The sequence below is a fragment of the Salvelinus fontinalis genome, chromosome 19 (assembly GCF_029448725.1).
Source record: "Salvelinus fontinalis isolate EN_2023a chromosome 19, ASM2944872v1, whole genome shotgun sequence".
In the NCBI taxonomy this organism is placed as follows: Eukaryota; Metazoa; Chordata; class Actinopteri; order Salmoniformes; family Salmonidae; genus Salvelinus; species Salvelinus fontinalis.
The window spans coordinates 6,511,471-6,531,113 of NC_074683.1; the positions used below are offsets into that span (position 1 = coordinate 6,511,471).

General features: G+C 41.4%; 1 protein-coding gene across 5 annotated transcripts in view; it reads left to right on the forward strand.

Annotated features, from left to right (window-relative positions):
- The window catches only part of gtpbp8 (GTP binding protein 8 (putative)), a 24,014-nt gene continuing 4,371 nt past the window's right edge, over positions 1-19,643 (forward strand). For 2 of the 5 annotated variants that reach the window (XM_055870504.1, XM_055870502.1), the window contains exons 1-6: positions 4-219; positions 616-952; positions 13,780-13,878; positions 14,000-14,130; positions 15,189-15,288; positions 19,008-19,123. In XM_055870504.1, the coding sequence (XP_055726479.1) occupies positions 41-219; positions 616-952; positions 13,780-13,878; positions 14,000-14,130; positions 15,189-15,288; positions 19,008-19,123 (962 nt within the window). In that variant the 5' untranslated portion in view covers positions 4-40. Of the gene's footprint in view, positions 220-615; positions 953-13,779; positions 13,879-13,999; positions 14,131-15,188; positions 15,289-19,007; positions 19,124-19,643 lie in introns of all 5 variants that reach the window. The other 3 variants (XM_055870503.1, XM_055870506.1, XM_055870505.1) reach the window with 3 other exon arrangements.

Sequence of the window (19,643 nt, forward strand, 5' to 3'; positions counted from 1 at the left end):
GAGAATGGAGAGGGTGAAATTTTAAGGCGGAACTACAATCATGTCAACCTGTGTCTGCCGGTTGCATTTCAATGTAACCATTAAAAATCAAACATGGAGGACGTTGACTAGAAAATGTACGGCTAACAATGCATCTTCTCTTCGTAATTTGATCAATATATGTATTGTCACATTTAAACGCGCAGGAATTATTGGCGTAGTATTTCAGCAAGTCATTGGGTAAGTTTTAATTAATTAAGAATTGCGAAGTAAACAGATAGATAGCTAGTTGCCATAAAATGTAATACTAGCCATGTCATTTGTTAACCTACCCATTAAATCCCAAGTTCATGAACACTGCAAACAGTACACAATATTTTTAAAAAGACGTCACCTCATTTCACCTTTTTATTTTCGTCTGGGCAAGCAAACGCGTTCCGACAGTTGTGACTTTATCAGAGCATCAAGAGATGTGCCAAACCCATTTTATTATTATTAAAGTGCTTAGGTGAAAATGACAATTGCCTACACTTGTGTGAGGGCGGTGCATAGTGCTATTCGAAAACAGTCAACCAACAATTGTTACTATATAAAGAAATACACAGATATAACCTATAACACATCATACCTTTGCAGCTCACACATCAAACAAAATATGCTCTGCAGGAGGCTATGGCTAAAGCCAGGGACTGGATTGTGGACTGCATCCCAGCAGGGTGCCCACAATCTGGCTTCTTTCCATCAAGCCTCCCTGCTCCCCCAGAGGAAGCTAAGGGGCCTGCTGTTCCCCTTCAGTGAGCTGGAGCCCCACTTGGCTTGTTCAGTGGATAGGGGAAACTTCCAGCTCTTCCAGCCCAGTGTGGAGGACATAACCAAGGCAGAGAAACTCTTCTCCCCGTCCTCTTCACACAAGATTGATTACCACACCTCTGCTGTGAGGATGGAACATGCACCCTCACAGAACCAGCCAGAGGTAGGTGGAGGGATGTGTGTTGGATGTATGTTAAAATAGTTGTGAATGTACATAGTTTGATTTGAAATAAAAACACTTGTATAGGCTAGGTCTTATTTCACTTTTAGATCACAATATGCAGCTTAAATTTAACATTGGTGTCTCAAAGGTGAAAGATGCTATTGTTACATAAAAAAAAAAAAACATCAGTCTTTCAAAAAGCTTGTCAGACATGGAGCAGCAATCTGGTCTGAAGATACGCCCTCCAATGTTGGAAAAGCCACTCCACAACTGCAGAGAATGCTGGAACATGTACAGTTGAAGTCGGAAGTTTACATACACTTAGGTTGGAGTCACTAAAACTCGTTTTTCAACCACTCCACACATTTCTTGTTAACAAACTATAGTTTTGGCAAGTTGGTTAGGATATCTACTTTGTGCATGACACAAGTAATTTTTCCATCCATTGTTTACATACAGTGAATTATAAGTGAAATAATCTGTATCACAATTCCAGTGGGTCAGAAGTTTACATGCACTAAGTTGACTGTGCCTCTAAACAGCTTGAAAAATGTCAGAAAATGATGTCAAGGCTTTAGAAGATTCTGATATGCCTTGAAATACATCCACATGTACACCTCCAATTGACTCTAATTATGTCTATTAGCCTATCTTCAAACTTAGTGCCTCTTTGCTTGACATCATGGGAAAATCAAAAGACCTCAGACAAATAAATTGTAGAACTCCACAAGTCTGGTTCATCCTTGGGAGCAATTTCCAAATCCCTGAAGGTACCACATTTATCTGTACAAACAATAGTATGCAAGTATAAACACCATGGGAACATGTAGCCGTCATACCGCTCAGGAAGGAGACACATTCTGTCTCCTGGAGATGAACGTACTTTGGTGCGAAAAGTGCAAATCAATCTCAGAACAACAGCAAAGGACCTTGTGGCGATGCTGGAGGAAATGGTTACACAAGTATCGATATCTACAGTAAAACAAGTCCTATCTCGACATAACCTGAAAGGTCGCTCAGCAAGGAGGAAACGACTGCTCCAAAACCGCCATAAAAAAGCCAGACTACGGTTTGCAACTGCACATGGGGACAAAGGTCGTACTTTTTGGAGAAATGTCCTCTGGTCTGATGAAACAAAAATGTAACTATTTGGCCATAATGACCATTGTTATGCTTGGAGGAGAAAGGGGGAGGCTTGCAAGCCGAAGAACACCATCCCAACCGTGACGCATGGGGGTGGCAGCATCATGTTGTGGGGGTGCTTTGCTGCAGGAGGGACTGGTGCACTTCAGAAAATAGATTGCATCATGAGGGAGGAAATTGATGTGGATATATTGATGCAACATCTCAAGACATCAGTCAGGAAGTTAAAGCTTGGTCGCAAATGGGTCTTCCAAATGGACAATGACCCCAAGCATACTTCCAAATTGTGACAAAATGGCTTAAGGACAACAAAGTCAAGGTATTGGAGTGGCCATCCCAAAGCCCAGACCTCAATCCTATAGAAAATGTGTGGGCAGAACTGAAAAAGCGTGTGGGAGCAAGGAGGCCTACAAACCTGACTCAGTTACACCAGCTCTGTCAGGAGGAATGGGCCAAAATTCACCCAACTTATTGTGGGAAGGCTACCAAAAACGTTTGACCCAAGTTAAACCATTTTAAAGGCAATGCTACCAAATACTAATAAACTTCTGACCCACTGGGAATGTGATGAAAGAAATAAAAGCTGAAATCAATCATTCTCTCTCTCTACTATTATTCAGACATTTCTCGTTCTTAAAATAAAGTGGTGATCCTAACTGTAATTTTTACTAGGATTAAATGTCAGGAACTGTGAAACGGAGTTTAAATGTATTTGGCTAAAGTGTATGTAAACTTCCGTCTTCAACTGTATGTACTCAACAGCAATTCTGCTCAGTGTTGGATATGTTTGACTGTGTGTGTCCCAGAGGATCAGTAGTTGGTGGAATATATGGGATCATGAGGTATTTAATAAAAAAATATATATTTAACTAGGCAAGTCAGTTAATAACAAATTCTTATTTGAACCTACACCGGCCAAACCCGGACGACGCTGGTACAATTGTGCGCCACTCTATGGGACTCCCAATCACGGCCAGTTGTGACACAGCCTGGATTCGAACTAGGGTGTCTGTAGTGACACCTCATGCAGTGCCTTAGACTTCTGCGCCACTCGGGAGTCCAAATTGAGCTACCGGTACTCAGTTTTCTTTGGTGTTTCATGCAGTTTCATGCAGCCAAGCTTTGTTGTTACATGAAAGCAAACAGTGTGCCCAATCGACTCTTCTTCTCTGGTGGTGTTGGCTCACTGTGTGAGACATCCTGTGTTGTGCTGGTAAACTTTGTTTCAGGATCAACAACCAAGACAACCTCTCCCTCAACGTGATCAAGACAAAGGAGATAATTGTGGACAACAGGAAATGGACCATTCTCATCGACGGGGCTATAGTGGAGCAGGTTGAGAGCTTCAAGTTCCTTGGTGTCCACATCACCAACAAACTATCATGGTCCAAACACACCAAGACATTCGTGAAGAGGGCACGACAAAGCCTATTCCCTCTCAGGAGACTGAAAAGATTTTGCGTGTGTCCTCAGATCCTCAAAAAGTTATAGAGCTGCACCATCGAGAGCATCCTGACTGGTTGCATCACTGCCTGGTATGACAACTGCTCGGCCTCCGACCACAAGGCCCTACAGAGGGTAGTGCGTACGGCCCAGTACATCACTGAGGTCAAGCTTCCTGCCATCCAGGACCTCTATACAAGGCGGTGTCAGAGGAAGGCCCCAAAAATTGTCAGACTCCAGTCACCCAAGTCATAGACTGTTCTCTCTGTTACCACACTGCAAACAGTACCGGAGCGTCAAGTCTAGGACCAAAAGGCTCCTTAACAGCTTCTACCCCAAGCCATAATACTGCTGAACAATTAATCAAATAGCCAACTGAACTATTTACATTGACACTATTTACACTGCTGCTTCTCATTGTTTATTTTCTATGCATAGTTACTTTACCCCTACCTACATGTACAAAATATTTCAACTAATCTTTGCCCCAGCATATTGGCTCGGTACCATAACCCCCTGTATATAGCCTCGTTATTTTTTATTGTGTTACTTTTTATTAGTATTTTAGTATTTTTACTTTAGTTTTATTTAGTAAATATTTTCTTAACCAACACTGTGGTTCAAGAAAGAGTTAAGGGCTTGTAAGTAAGCATTTCACGGTAAGGCCTACACCTGTTGTATTTGGCGCATGTGACAAGTACAATTTTATTTTATTTGGTGTCTGCAGTAAGAACAGCTTTCTGTGGCATTGCACCATGCCAGTTTAAAGGCAATCTGGTATGTAATATTAGTTGGCAGGGGTCTATATTTCAACATGATTATGTTTATGATAAATTTCTAATGTCTTTCTAAAACTTTTTCTGATAATATCTTGTCAAAGAAGTCTCCTTTTCTGTCGATCTGATAAGAAATGAAAGCCATTCCACTGCACACACACTGGTTGAATCAACGTTTACAGATCATTTCAATGAAATTACACTAACGTTCAAAAGTTTGTTCACTTAGTAATGTCCTTATTTTTGAAAGAAAAGCATTTTTTTGTCCCTTAAAATGTAAAATTGGTCAGAAAGTGGACATTGTAGACAATGTTAATGTTGTAAATGACTATTGTAGCTGGAAACTTAAAAAAAATTTTAATGGAATATCTACAGAGGCCCATTATCAGCAACCATCACTCCTGTTTTCCAATGGCATGTTAGCTAATCCAAGTTGATTATTTTAAAGGCTAATTGATCATTAGAAAACCCTTTTGCAATTATGTTAACACAGCTGAAAACTGTTGTGCTAATTAAAGAAGCAGTAAAACTGGCTTTCTTTAGACTAGTTGAGTATCTGGAGCATCAGCATTTGTGGGTTCGATTACAGGTTCAAAATGGCCAGAAACAAAGAACTTTCTTCTGAAACTCGTCAGTCTCTTCTAAGCGCAAACCAGATGGGATGGCGTATCGTTGCAGAATGCTGTGGTAGCCATGCTGGTTAAGTGTGCCTTGAATTCTAAATAAATCAATGACGGTGTCACCAGCAAAGCACACCATCACACCTCCTCCATTCTTAACGGGGGGGGGGGGGGGGGGGGCAATGTCAATAGTCCGGTGGCCCTTTGATTAATTGTTCAGCAGTCTTCTGGCTTGGGGGTAGAAGCTGCTAAGGAGCCTTTTGGTCCTAGACTTGGTGCTCCGGTACCGCTTGCCGTGAGGTAGCAGAGAGAACAGTCCATAACTTGGGTAACTGGAGTCTCTGACCATTTTTTGTGGGCTTTCCTTTGACGCCGCCTAGTATATAGGTCCTGGATGGCAGGAAGCTTGGCCCCAGTGATGTACTGGGCCGTACGCACTACACTCTGTAGTGTCTTACGGTCAGATGCCGAGCAGATTCCATACTAGGCGGTGACGCAACCGGTCAGGATGCTCTCTGGTGCAGCTGTATACTTTTTTGAGCATCTGGGGACCCATGACAAATCTTTTCAGTCTCCTGAGGTGGAAAATGTGTTGTCGTGCCCTCTTAACGACTGTCTAGGTGTGTTTGGACCATGATAGTTCGTTGGTGATGTGGACACCAAGGAACTTGAAGCTCTCAACCTGCTCCACTACAGCTGTGATGTTAATGGGGGCCTGTTCAGCCCACCTTTTCCTGTAGTCCACGATCAGCTCCATTGTCTTACTCACATTGAGGGAGAGGTTGTTGTCTTGGCACCACACTGCCAGGTCTCTGACCTCCTCGCTATAGGCTGTCTCACTGTTGTCAGTGATCAGGCTTACCACTGTTGTGTCGTCAGCAAACTTAATGATGGTGTTGGAGTCGTATTTGGCCATGCAGTCGTGGGTGAACAGGGAGTATAGGAGGGGACTAAGTACACACCCCCTGAATGGCCCCAGTGTTGAGGGTCAGCATGGCAGATCTAGGGTTGGCCTGTCAGGAAGTCCAGGATCCAGTTGCAGAGGGAGGTGTTTAGTCCCAAGGTCCTTAGCTTAGTGATGAGCTTTGTGGGCACTATGGTGTTGAATGCTGAGTTGTAGTCAATGAACAACATTCTCACATAGGTGTTTCTTATGTCCAGGTGAGAAAGGGCAGTGTGGAGTGCGATTGAGATTGCGTCATCTGTGGATCTGTTGGGGCGGTAGCGAGTTTGTGGGTCTAGGGTGTCCGGAAGGATGCTGTTGTGAGCCATGTCCAGCCTTTCAAAGCTCTTCATGGTTACCGACGTGAGTGCTACGGGGCGGTAATCATTTAGGCTGGTTACCTTAACATCCGTGGGCACAGGGACCATGGTGGTCTGCTTGAAACATGTAGGTATTACATACTCTGTCAGGGAGAGGTTGAAAATGTCAGTGAAGACACTTGATCCACACATGCTTTGAGTACATGTCCTGGTAATCTGTCTGGCCCCGCGGCTTTGTGAATTTTGACCTGTTTAAAGGTCTTGCTCACATCGGCTACCGAGAGCGTTAACACACAGTCGTCCAGAACAGCTGGTGCTCTCATGCTTGCTTCAGCTTTGCCTGCCTCGAAGTGAGCATAAAAGGCATTTAGCTCGTCTCGTAGGTTTGCGTCACTGGGCAGCTCGCCTCTGGGTTTCCCTTTTGTAGTCTGTAATAGTTTAAGCCCTGCCACATCTGTCAAGCGTCAGAGCCGGTGTAGTAGGATTCAATCTTAATCCTATATTGACGCTTTGCTTGTTTGATGGTTCGTTTGAGGGCATAGCGGGATTTCTTAAAAGTATCCGGATTAGTGTTCCGCTCCTTGAAAGCGGGAGCTCTAGCCTTTAACTTGATGCGGATGTTGCCTGTAATCCATGGCTTCTGATTGGGATATGTACGTACTAGAGGTCGACTGATTAATCGGAATGGACGATTAATTAGGGCCGATTTCAAGTTTTCATAACAATCGGTAATCGATATTTTTGGACACTGATCATGGCTGATTACATTGCACTCCACGAGGAGACTGCGTGGCAGGCTGACTACTTGTTATGTGAGTGCAGCAAGGAGCCAAGGTAAGGTGCTAGCTAGCATTAAACGTAGCTTATAAAAAACAATCAATCTTAACATAATCACTAGTTAACTACACATGGTTGATGATATTACTAGTTTATCTAGCTTGTCCTGCGTTGCATATAATCAATGCGGTGCCTGTTAATTTATCATTGAACCACAGCCTACTTCGCCAAACTGGTGAAATAAACAAGCGCATTTGCGAAAAAAGCACTGTGGTTGCACCAATATGTACCTAACCATAAACATCAATGTCTTTCTTAAAATCAATACACAAGTATATATTTTTAAACCTGCATATTTATTAAATATTGCCTGCTAACATGAATTTCTTTTAACTAGGGAAATTGTTGCACAGAACGCAAGAGAAGTGACACAGAGTCAGGGTATATGCAGCAGGTTGGGCCACCTGGCTCGTTGCGAACTGTGTAAAGACCATTTCTTCCTAACAAAGACAGCCAACTTTGCCAAACGGGGGATGATTTAACAAAAGCGCATTTGCGAAAAAGCACAATCGCTGCACGAATGTACCTAACCATTAACATCAATGCCTTAACTTCTCTGCGCTACGGATCCCTTTTACAGGATCATTTTCCTAAACAACCGCTGAATTGCAGGGCGCAAAATATTACTAAAAATATTTATAATCATGCAAGAACACCACCCCAAGAACACCATCCCAACCGTGAAGCATGGAGGTGGAAAAATCATTCTTTTGGGATGCTTTTCTGCAAAGGGGACAGGATGACTGCACCGTATTGAGGGGAGGATGGATGGCGCCATGTATCGCGAGATCTTGGCCAATAACCTCCTTCCCTCAGTAAGAGCATTGAAGATGGGTCGTGGCTGGGTCTTCCAGCATGACAACGACCCGAAACGCACAGCCAGGGCAACTAAGGAGTGGCTCCGTAAGAAGCATCTCAAGGTCCTGGAGTGGCCTAGCCAGTCTCCAGATCTGAACCCAATAGAAAATCTTTGGAGGGAGCTGAAAGTCCGTATTGCCCAGCGCCAGCCCAGAAACCTGAAGGATCTGGAGAAGGTCTGTATGGAGGAGTGGGCCAAAATCCATACTGCAGTGTGTGCAAACCTGGTCAATAACTACAGGAAACGTATGATCTCTGTAATTGCAAACAAAGATTTCTGTACCAAATATTAAGTTCTGCTTTTCTGATGTATCAAATACTTATGTCATGCAATAAAATGCAAGTTAATTACTTAAATTATACAATGTGATTTTTCTTGATTTTTGTTTCAGATTCCATCTCTCACAGTTGAAGTGTACCTATGATAAAAATTACAGACCTCTACATGCTTTGTAAGTAGGAAAACCTGCATTGTATCAAATACTTGTTCTCCTCACTGTATACACTCCAATTTAGGTACTCCTCCTCCTCTCCAATCCTTACATCTATTATGGTTCGACAGGAAGACGAAGTAATAGGGTAATAAACCATATCTCCCTTAAGGGGATCTGACCTGACCTCAACCACTCATTTGCCTAATCCACAGATGTCCATCCGTATCCCCTATAGAAATTCTGTGACTTCCTCTCGTCCACCCAGCACATTCCAAAGCCAGCTGGCTCCTACAGATGACGATTAACTTCTGATGTAAAAACCAGCCTCTAGGATAGCAATGTTCCAAGTTTAACCCACCATTCAACAGTAGTACACTACCTCAGTGTATCGGCTTCATCAATAAGCGCATCAACGTCGTCCCCACAGTGACCGTACGTACTAGAGGTCGACCGATTATGATTGTTTTATCGCCAATACTGATTATACACAAAAAGCCGATACCGATTTAAAATCGGCCGTTTTAAAAAAAAATAAAAAAAATATATATATATATATATATATATATATATATATATATATACAATTACATATATATATATATATATATATATATATATATATATATATTATATATATACAATTACAACAATACTCAATGAACACTTATTTTAACTTAATATAATACATTAATACAATTATTTTAGTCTTAAATAATGAAACCTGTTCAATTTGGTTTATATAATGCAAAAACAAAGTGTTGGAGAAGAAAGTAACAGTGCAATATGTGCCATGTAAAAAAGCTCATGTTTAAGTTCCTTGCTCAGAATATGAGAACATATGAAAGCTGGTGTTTCCTTTTAACATGAGTCTTCAATATTCCCAAGTTTTAGGGTGTGGCTATTATAGGACTCTCTCTCTATACCATTTGTATTTCATATACCTTTGACTATTGAATGTTCTAATAGGTACTTTAGAATTGCCAGCCTAATCTCGAGAGTTGATAGGCTTGTAGCCATGAACAGTGCAATGCTTGAAGCATTGCGAAGAGCTGCTGGCAAATGCAGTAAAGTGCTGTTTGAATGAATGTTTACGAGCCTGCTGCTGCCGACCACCACTCAGTCAGACTGCTCTATCAAATCATAGACTTAATTATAATATAATAACACACAGAAATACGAGCTTTAGGTCATTAATAAGATCACATTTTATTCTTTCAGTGAAATATGGAACCGTTACGTATTTTATCAAACGGGTGGCATCCATAAGTCTAAATATTTCTGTTACATTGCACAACCTTCAATGTTATGTCATAATTACGTAAAATTCTGGCAAATTAGTTCGCAACGAGCCAGGCGGCCCAAACTGTTATATATATATATATATATATCTCTCCTGACTCTGCGTGCAATGAACGGAAGAGAAGTGACACAATTTCCCTAGTTTAATATTGCCTGCTAACATGAATTTCTTTAAACTAAATATGCAGGTTTAAAAATATATTTTTCTGTGAATTGATTTTAATAACCTCTTGACGCTAGGGATCAGATTTCTATTTTTTAAATAACGTTCGCAAGGTAAACAGACTATTTCTCAGCGAGATTTTTCAAAACTAGTCAGGTGTCCTTTGATTAGTTCCTGCGCGCAAGGGGTAGCTCTCCATTTTCTTTCTCTCTTTTATTGAATAGGTTACGGTCCGGTTGAAATATTATCGATTATGTATGTTAAAAACAACCTGAGGATTGATTATAAAAAACATTTGACATGTTTCTACGAACATTACAGATACTTTTTGGAATTTTCGCCGAACGGAACGAGGCTGTAGTTTTCTGAACATAACGCGCAACCCAAAAGGCGTTTTTTCGTTATAAAAGTAATATTTATCGAACAAAAATAACATTTGTTGTGTAACTGGGAGTCTTGTGAGTGCAAACATCCGAAGATTATCAAAGATAAGCGATTAATGATAAAAAAAATACAGACCTCTACATGCTTTGTAAGTAGGAAAACCTGCAAAATCGGCAGTGTATCAAATACTTGTTCTCCCCACTGTATATACTTGTGGTGGTGGAAACATGTTTTGTCTGATGCAGCTGTATTGATCCTCTGGGTAGAATAAACTTGGTTAAGCTTTCATAGTGTCCGTAGAGTTTTTTTTATTTTATTTGACTCACTCTGAGAATTAGGTTCTAACACTCCTCAATGCCATTGGATGAATCCCGGAACATATTCCAGTCTGTGCGAGCAAAACTGTCCTGTAGCATCCGCATCATCTGACCACTTCCGTATTGACCGAGTCACTGGTTCTGCCTGCTTTAGTTTTTGCTTGTAAGCAGGAATCTGGAGGTTAGAATTATGGTCAGATTTGCCAAATCGAGGGCGAGGGAGAACTTTGTACACGTGTGTGTGTGTGTGTGTGTGTGTAGTAAATGTGGTCCAGAGTTTTTTTTTCTTTCTTATTTTTTCTTCTCTCTGATGGCACGTTTGACATGCCGGTAGAAATGAGGTAAAACGGATTTAAGTTTGCCTGCAGTAAAGTCCCTGGCCACTAGGTGCGCAACTTCTGGATGAGCATTTCCTTGTTTGCTTATGGCCTTATACAGTTGTTTTGAGTGCGGTCTTAGTTCCAGCATCGGTTTGTTGTGGTAAATAGACCGCTACAAATAATACAGATAGCGTGGTCTATAGCTTATCATAAGGTTCTCTACTTCAGGCGAGCAATACCTTGAGACTGCTTTAATATTAGACATCGCGCACCAGCTGTTATTGAAAAATAGAAACACACCCCCACCCCTCGTCTTACCAGACGTAGTTTCTCTGTCCTGCCGGTGCATGGGAAATCCCGCCAGCTTTATATTATCCGCGTCGTCGTTCAGCCACGACTTATGTAACATAAGCTATTACAGAGTTTAATGTCTCGTTGGTTGGATAATCTTGATCGTAGATCAAGGTCGATTTTATAGTTCAATGCTTGAACGTTGGCCAGTAGAACGGATGGCAGTGGGTGTTTACTCGTTCTCCTACAAATTCTCAGAAGGCAACCCGACCTCCGCCCCCTTTTTCTCCATCTTTTCTTCACGCAAATGACAGGGATTTGAACCTGTTCCCGAGAAAGCAGTATATTCTTTGCGTCGGACTCGTTAAAGGAAAAAGTTTCTTCCAGTTCAAGGTGAGTAATCGCTGTTCTGATGTCCAAAAGTTATTTTCGATCATAAGAGACGTTAGCAGCAACATTATGTATAAAATAAGTTGTGAACAACTAAAAATAAAAAGCGAACAAAATAGCACAGTTGGTTAGGAGCACTTAAAACGTCAGCCATCCCCTCCGGCGCCATTCTACAATTCGACCATGAAGCCCTGATTCACGCAGTCTCCTCTGAATAGTTGATGTTGAGATGTGTCTGTTACTTGAACTCTGTAAAGCATTTATTTGGGCTGCAATTGCTGAGGCTGGTAACTCTAATGAACTTGTCTTCTGCAGCAGATGTAACTCTAGGTCTTTCTTTCCTGTGGTAGTCCTCATGAGAGGCAGTTTCGTCGTAGCGATTGATTGTTTTTGCGGCTGCACTTAAAGAAACTTTGAAAGTTCCTGAAATGTTCTAGATTAACTCACCTTCATGTCTTCAAGTAATGATGGACTGTCTTTTCTCTTTGCTTATCTGAGCTGTTCTTGCCATAATATGGACTTGGTCTTTTACCAAATAGGGCTGTCTTCTGTATACCACCCCTACCTTGTCACAACACAACTGATTGGCTGAAACGCATTAAGAAAAAAGTTGATTTGTGGAACATCTTTCAAGGCACACCTGTTAATTGAGATGCATTCCAGGTGACTACCTCGTAAAGCTGGTTGAGAGAATGCCAAGCGTGTGCAAAGCTGTCAAAGGCAAAGGGTGGCTACTTTGAAGAATCTCAAATAAAAATATATATATTTATAACACTTTTTTTGGATACTACATGATTCCATATGTGTTATTTCATAGTGTTGATGTCTTCACTATTATTCTACAATGTAGAAAATAGTAAAAATAGAGACAAACCCTTGAATGAGTAGGTGTGCCAAAATATTTGACTGGTACTGTACTTGCATACATAATATTTTTGTCTGTAAAAATACTAAAATACACAGAAGAAAAAGTATATTAAATAACAAATATTAAGATACACATGTATTTGAACCCAGGTCTGGTGTGTGTGTGGGGGAACATGCGTGGGTGGGTGAAAGACTGGGGGGATGACTAAGTGTGTGGAATGGGCAGATTAACGCTCGCCCCCCTCCTTCATGCTTTTATGCTTATAAGAATGGAATGAAGAGAACATTGGCCATGGCTTAATAAATTAACAGAATTCTGAAATGTATTCATGTAACCTCAGTCAGACCAGGACTTTAACCTAGATTCTTCCCCGCAGTGCCAAATGGAAAGATGTTTGGAGAGAGGAGTGGTGCAGAGCCAGAGGGTTCAGTGATTGTGAGACACGTGGTTTTAGTTACCGCTCGGCTCACCACCTCCCCTGTCAGTGTGATTTATCCCCCGGCAACATGGGGGAGCGGCTCTCTGCATCCATCTTGTGTCAGACAGACTCCATCTTGTGTCAGAGACAGATGGCTCCAGTAGCTCTGATTGTCCGCTGGGACTCCAGGATATTACAGTAGCACACTGTCATATCTCTACAAATGACTGATTTTATATCATGGCTGGCAACACACAGTTGCAAACCCAAAGCAGTGTGCTCAGCTTCGCAGAATATAAATACTTTAAGGTGAACTTATCTAGTTTTCAAATATCTACGCACACTAAGCTTTAACTTCAAAGTGATAATACAATAAAAAAACAATATATTTTTTTACGTGTATATATACACACTACCGTTCAAAAGTTTGGGGTCACTTAGAAATGTCCTTGTTTTTGAAAGAAAAGCACTTTTTTTTGGTCCATTTTATAATAACATCAAATTGATCAGAAATACAGTGTAGACATTGTTATTGTTGTAATGACTATTGTAGCTGGAAACGGCTGATTTTGAATGGAATATCTACATAGGTGTACAGAGGCCCATTATCAGCAACCATCACTCCTGTGTTCCAATGGCACATTGTGTTAGCTAATCCAAGTTTATAATTTTAAAAGGCTAATGGATCATTAGAAAACACTTTTGCAATTATGTTAGCACAGCTGAAAACGGTTGTGCTGATTTAAAGAAGCAATAAAACGGGCCTCCTTTAGACTAGTTGAGTATCTGGAACATCAGCATTTGTGGGTTCGATTACATGCTCAAAATGGCCAGAAACAAAACTTTTCAAAAACAAGGACATTTCTAAGTGACCCCAAACTTTTGAACAGTAGTATATTAATATTTTCAATTTGGTCAGCTTGTTGTTAAGGTCCTTACACCCTTTTGGATGTTTGTTGATGTGTTTTAATATTGATCATGGTGATTGTGTGTGCCTTGCCAGGTGTGTTTCATCGGCAGGAGTAATGTGGGGAAGTCGTCTCTCATCAAAGCTCTGTTCTCCCTGGCTCCTGACGTAGAAATTAGAGTCTCCAAAACACCCGTGAGTAAACTAAAATCTGTTGTTTATTCGGGGGGGTCCTACATTGTGTTATCGCTCTGTCTCATTCCATACATTCTCTAAGGTACTTTACCTACCTGGCATTTTATCCACTCTCTCTCAGGGCCATACAAAGAAGATGAACTTTTTCAAAGTGGGCAAAGCGTTCACCATGGTGGACATGCCTGGTTATGGATACAGGGCTCCCAAGGACTTTGTGGAGATGGTGGAGCACTATCTGGGTTCAAGAAAAAAGTAGGTCTTCGGGATGTTTTAGCTTTACATTATGTGGCCGTCAATCAATGTACAGTAAGTATACTGAACAAAAATCTAAACGCAACATGTAACATTTTCTAATATTTTACTGAGTTACAGTTCATATGAGGAAATCTGTCAATTTAAATAAATTCATTAGGCCCTAATCTATGAAAATCACATGACTGGGCAGGGGTGCCGGGGTGGGGTGCATAGGCCCACCCACTGGGGAGCCAGGTCCAGACAATCTGAATGAGCTTTTCCCCACAAAAGGGCTTTATTACAGACAGAAATACTCCTGAGCACCTCCCCCACCCCTCAGACGATCTCGCAGGTGAAGAAGTCGGATGTGGAGATCCTGGGCTGTCGTGGGAACACGTGGTCTGCGGTTGTGAGGCCGGTTGCCAAATTCTCTAAAATGACGTTGGAGGCAGCTTATGGTGGACAAATTAACATTAAATTCTCTGGCAACCGCTCTAGTGGACAGTCCTGCCTCAAAACTTGAGACATCTGTGGCATTGTGTTGTGACAAAGCTGCACATTTTAAAGGTGCCTTTTATTGTCCCCAGCACAAGGTGCACCTGTGTAATGATCATGCTATTTAATCCGTTTATTGATATGCCACTACTGTCAGGTGGATGTATTATCTTGCCAAATGAGAAATGCTCACTAATATGAATGTAAATACATTTGTATACAAAATGTGAAAGAAAAACCTATTGTGTGTATGGAAAAAATCTGGTATTTTGTATTTCAGCTCATGAAACATAGGACCAACACTTGACATGTTGCATTTCTATTTTTGTTCAGTGTAGATCAGGGCTCTCCAACCCAGTTCCTGGAGAGCTACCCTCCTGTAGGTTTGCGATCCAATCCCAGTTGTAACTAACCTGATTCAGCTTATCAACCAGCTACTTATTAGAATTGGGTGTGCTAGATAACCAACAGGACGGTAACTCTCAAGGAGCAGGGTTGGAGAGTCTTGATGTAGATCGAATGCATTTGTCTGTTTGTGTAACATGATCATGCTTTCCTCTGCTGTGTTACATTTCTATCAGTCTGGTAAGGACCTTCCTATTGGTGGACGGCAGTGTTGGGCTACAGGAGGCAGATATGATCGCCCTGGAGATGTGTGAAGAGTTCAGTCGGCCTTACGTGGTGAGATTAACCTCTATAGCCTCTGTTTTAATAGAATATATATACATATTGTCACGAGAATTTTGATATCTCAATGGTTGAACTCAAATATCACTCAATCTTTGTCTATTTCCCAGAGGTCATAAATCTCCGGTTAATAAAGAATAGACAAAGTCTCAGATTCTGCAATAGATCAATACTTTATTCAGAGAGCGCTCTGCCCTCTCAAGTTCAGAGCCCATCTTATATATACACACACACACGTTCCTGTCATAGGCTACTCCCTGCTCAGATAGTCTATTTTTCCACTATACTAACACATCTCATTATCTTCTGCAAGCCTAGCCATTTCTAACAGTTACTCCCCTACCTAGGTTGGGGAGGCCTCTTTCCTGTTATTGGTTTCAGAGTTATCACAAGGTCGTCTGTAGACAGTTCAGTTGTCCTTTGATGTCTCAACTATACATTTCTCTTATTGCTAAATAGTAACACAATGTTTTAGTCTTAACTTGTCTTACACACACACATTATTGGATTATGACTAACACATTTCATTCAATTATATGGTTTCAGGGTGGAATACTTTAGTCATTATCTTAAACATACAAATTATTATATCACATATATATATATATATATATATATATACACTGCTCAAAAAAATAAAGGGAACTCTTAAACCACACAATGTAACTCCAAGTCAATCACACTTCTATGAAATCAAACTGTCCACTTAGGAAGCAACACTGATTGACAATAAATTTCACATGCTGTTGTGCAAATGGAATAGACAAAAGGTGGAAATTATAGGCAATTAGCAAGGCACCCCAAAAAAGGAGTGATTCTGCAGGTGGTGACCACAGACCACTTCTCAGTACATCAGGAGACGTGGAGGAGGCCGTAGGAGGGCAACAACCCAGCAGCAGGACCGCTACCTCCGCCTTTGTGCAAGGAGGTGCACTGCCAGAGCCCTGCAAAATGACCTCCAGCAGGCCACAAATGTGCATGTGTCTGCTCAAACGGTCAGAAACAGACTCCATGAGGGTGGTATGAGGGCCCGATGTCCACAGGTGGGGGTTGTGCTTACAGCCCAACACCGTGCAGGACGTTTGGCATTTGCCAGAGAACACCAAGATTGGCAGATTCGTCACTGGCGCCCTGTGCTCTTCACAGATGAAAGCAGGTTCACACTGAGCACATGAGCACATGTGACAGACGTGACAGAGTCTGGAGACGCCGTGGAGAACTTTCTGCTGCCTGCAACATCCTCCAGCATGACCGGTTTGGCGATGGGTCAGTCATGGTGTGGGGTGGCATTTCTTTGTGGGGCCGCACAGCCCTCCATGTGCTCGCGAGAGGTAGCCTGACTGCCATTAGGTACCGAGATGAGATCCTCAGACCCCTTGTGAGACCATATGCTGACACATGCACATTTGTGGCCTGCTGGAGGTCATTTTGCAGGGCTCTGGCAGTGCACCTCCTTGCACAAAGGTGGAGGTAGCATATATATATACACACATATACAGTTGAAGTGGAAAGTTTACATACACCTTAGCCAAATACATTTAAACTCAGTTTTTCACATTCCTGACATTTAATCTTAGTAAAAATTCCCTGTCTTAGGTCAGTTAGGATCACCACTTTATTTTAAGAATGTGAAATGTCAGAATAATAGTAGAAGGATTTATTTCAGCTTGTATTTCTTTCATCACATTCCCAGTGGGTCAGAAGTTTACATACACTCAATTAGTATTAGGTAGAATTGCCTTTAAATTGTTTAACTTGGGTCAAATGTTTCGGGCCTTCCACAAGCTTCCCACAATAAGGGGTGAATTTTGGCCCATTACTCCTGACAGAGCTGGTGTAACTTAATCAGGTTTGTAGGTCTCCTTGCTCGCACACGCTTTTTCAGTTCTGCCCACAAATGTTCTATAGGATTGAGGTCAGGGCTTTGTGATGGCCACTACAATACCTTGATTTTGTTGTTCTTAAGCCATTTTGCCACATCTTTGGAAGTATGCTTGGGGTCATTGTCCTGACTGATGTCTTGAGATGCTGCTTCAATATATCCACATAATTTCCCTCCCTCATGATGCCATCTATTTTCTGAAGTGCACCAGTCCCTCCTGCAGCTAAGCACCCCCACAACATGATGATGCCACCCCCGTGCTTCATGGTTGTGCAAGCATCCCCCTTTTTCCTCCAAACATAATGATGGCCATTATGGCCAAACAGTTCTATTTTTGTTTCATCAGACCAGAGGACAATTCTCCAAAAAGTACGATCTTTGTCCCCATGTGCAGTTACAAACCGTAGTCTGGCTTTTTTATGGGCGGTTTTGGAGCAGGGGCTGTGGATATAGATACTTTTGTACCTGTTTCCTCAAGCATCTTCACAAGGTCCTTTGCTGTTGTTCTGGGATTGATTTGCACTTTTCGCACCAAAGTATGTTCATCTCTAGGAGACAGAACGCATCTCCTTCCTGAGCGGTATGACGGCTCCGTGGTCCCATGGCGTTTATACTTGTATACTATTGTTTGTACAGATGAACGTCGTACCTTCAGGCATTTGGAAATTGCTCCCAAGGATGAACCAGACTTTTTTTCTGAGGTCTTGGCTGATTTCTTTTGATTTTCCCATGACGTCAAGCAAAAAGGCACTGAGTTTGAAGGTAGGCCTTGTAATACATCCACAGGTACACCTCCAATTGATTTTAAATGTCATTTAGCCTATCGGAGACTTCTAAAGCCGTGACATCATTTTCTGGAATTTTCCAAGCTGTTTAAAGGCACAGTCAACTTAGTGTATGTGAACTTCTGACCCACTGGAATTGTGATACAGTGAAATAATCTGTCTGTAAACAATTGTTGGAAAATGTACTTGTGTCATGCACAAAGTAGATGTCCTAACCGACTTGCCAAAACTATAGTTTGTTTACAAGAAATTTGTGGAGTGGTTGAAAAACAAGTTTTAATGACTCCAACCTAAGCGTATGTAAACTTCAAGTGTGTGTGTGTGTATATATATATATATGGGATGATGGCATTGTTAAACAACTCAGTGTTCTGTTTTGTGTCCTTGTATATGTTAAGTTTACAGAATTTTACTATAATCTAGGTTCTCCATTTTCATTGCATGCCATTTAAGCCTTTTCTGTCCCTCTCCTCTTTAGTGTGTTATGTTCCATCACACTCACTGTAGAGAGCAGATTCATGTAGAACGCTCTAACTTGTCCCACTCAGCTATTTAAAAACCGCAGTCCTGGATCCGGCCATTATTGATTGGCCCTGTCCTGTGATTAATGCATGAAGCTGTGAATTATTCATGCTATCAGGTTATTAAGCACTTTTGACCACATAACTAAAATGATGTCAACGGGATCTTAAATAAAGTTTGTCCACCTTGTGGAGCCACAACAGACTAAAGGACTGACGTCAGATTAAAATGATCCCATTGATGTGCTTACATGGGATGAATGGATGCACTCGTCATACTGCCAATAAAATACAGGCCTAGCCCCTGCCGCTTGTAGTGTCCTAAACCACCCAGAAGATGACCGAAAACGTTAGCTATTGTTCCTCATAGAACCGCTTATTTTGCTTGGGAATTGGGAACACAGTGTCTGATTTGGACTAGCACACAATGAGAACCTGTTTATTCATTCATGATCGTATAGCCTATCAGCACTTGTTAATGAGGCATCTTTGTAAAACTCTTGTTTTGTTTGGTGTGTGATGCAGATTGTGGTGACCAAGATCGATAAGTGCCGCCAGGGGGTGCTGTTGACTAACCTGCTGCAACTTCAGGATGCCATAAAACAAACTGTTAGCTGCTTCCCACAGCCCTTCCTGGTCAGGTGAGTCACCCACACACCCTACTATTTTCAGTAAATTGTGCACCATATATATCTCTCTTTTTAGACCGATGGCTTGTCACTGTGAACTTGCCATGTCAGAATGTAAATGTGATGTCAGAATTACACACACATCGTTATAGAGCTCGCCTTATAGTCCTAAAACATGTGTTACCTCTGGTCCGTTCGGCCATTCCTATGTCGGAAATGAATGGGGATAGAGTGTGGTTTTGGGATAAATGCCGAAAGTAAGGTTAACACAGGTTTAGGAGATCTTAAACGTTTTGTTCTGTGAGGTAATGACCTTTTAGGAATTATGGAGCATTTATGTGCTCGTTTTGATTACATAAATGCTTAAAAATTCCCAAAAAGTGACGTTAGCTGATGAACAATTTCGGATAAAAAATACTTGTCTTATAAGTAATTTTTTCGTCACATAGTCTTTATCAGCTAACGTCACTTTTTGGGAATTATGATGCATTTATGATCTCCTAAGACCTTTTATTTTCTGTATTTATCAAAA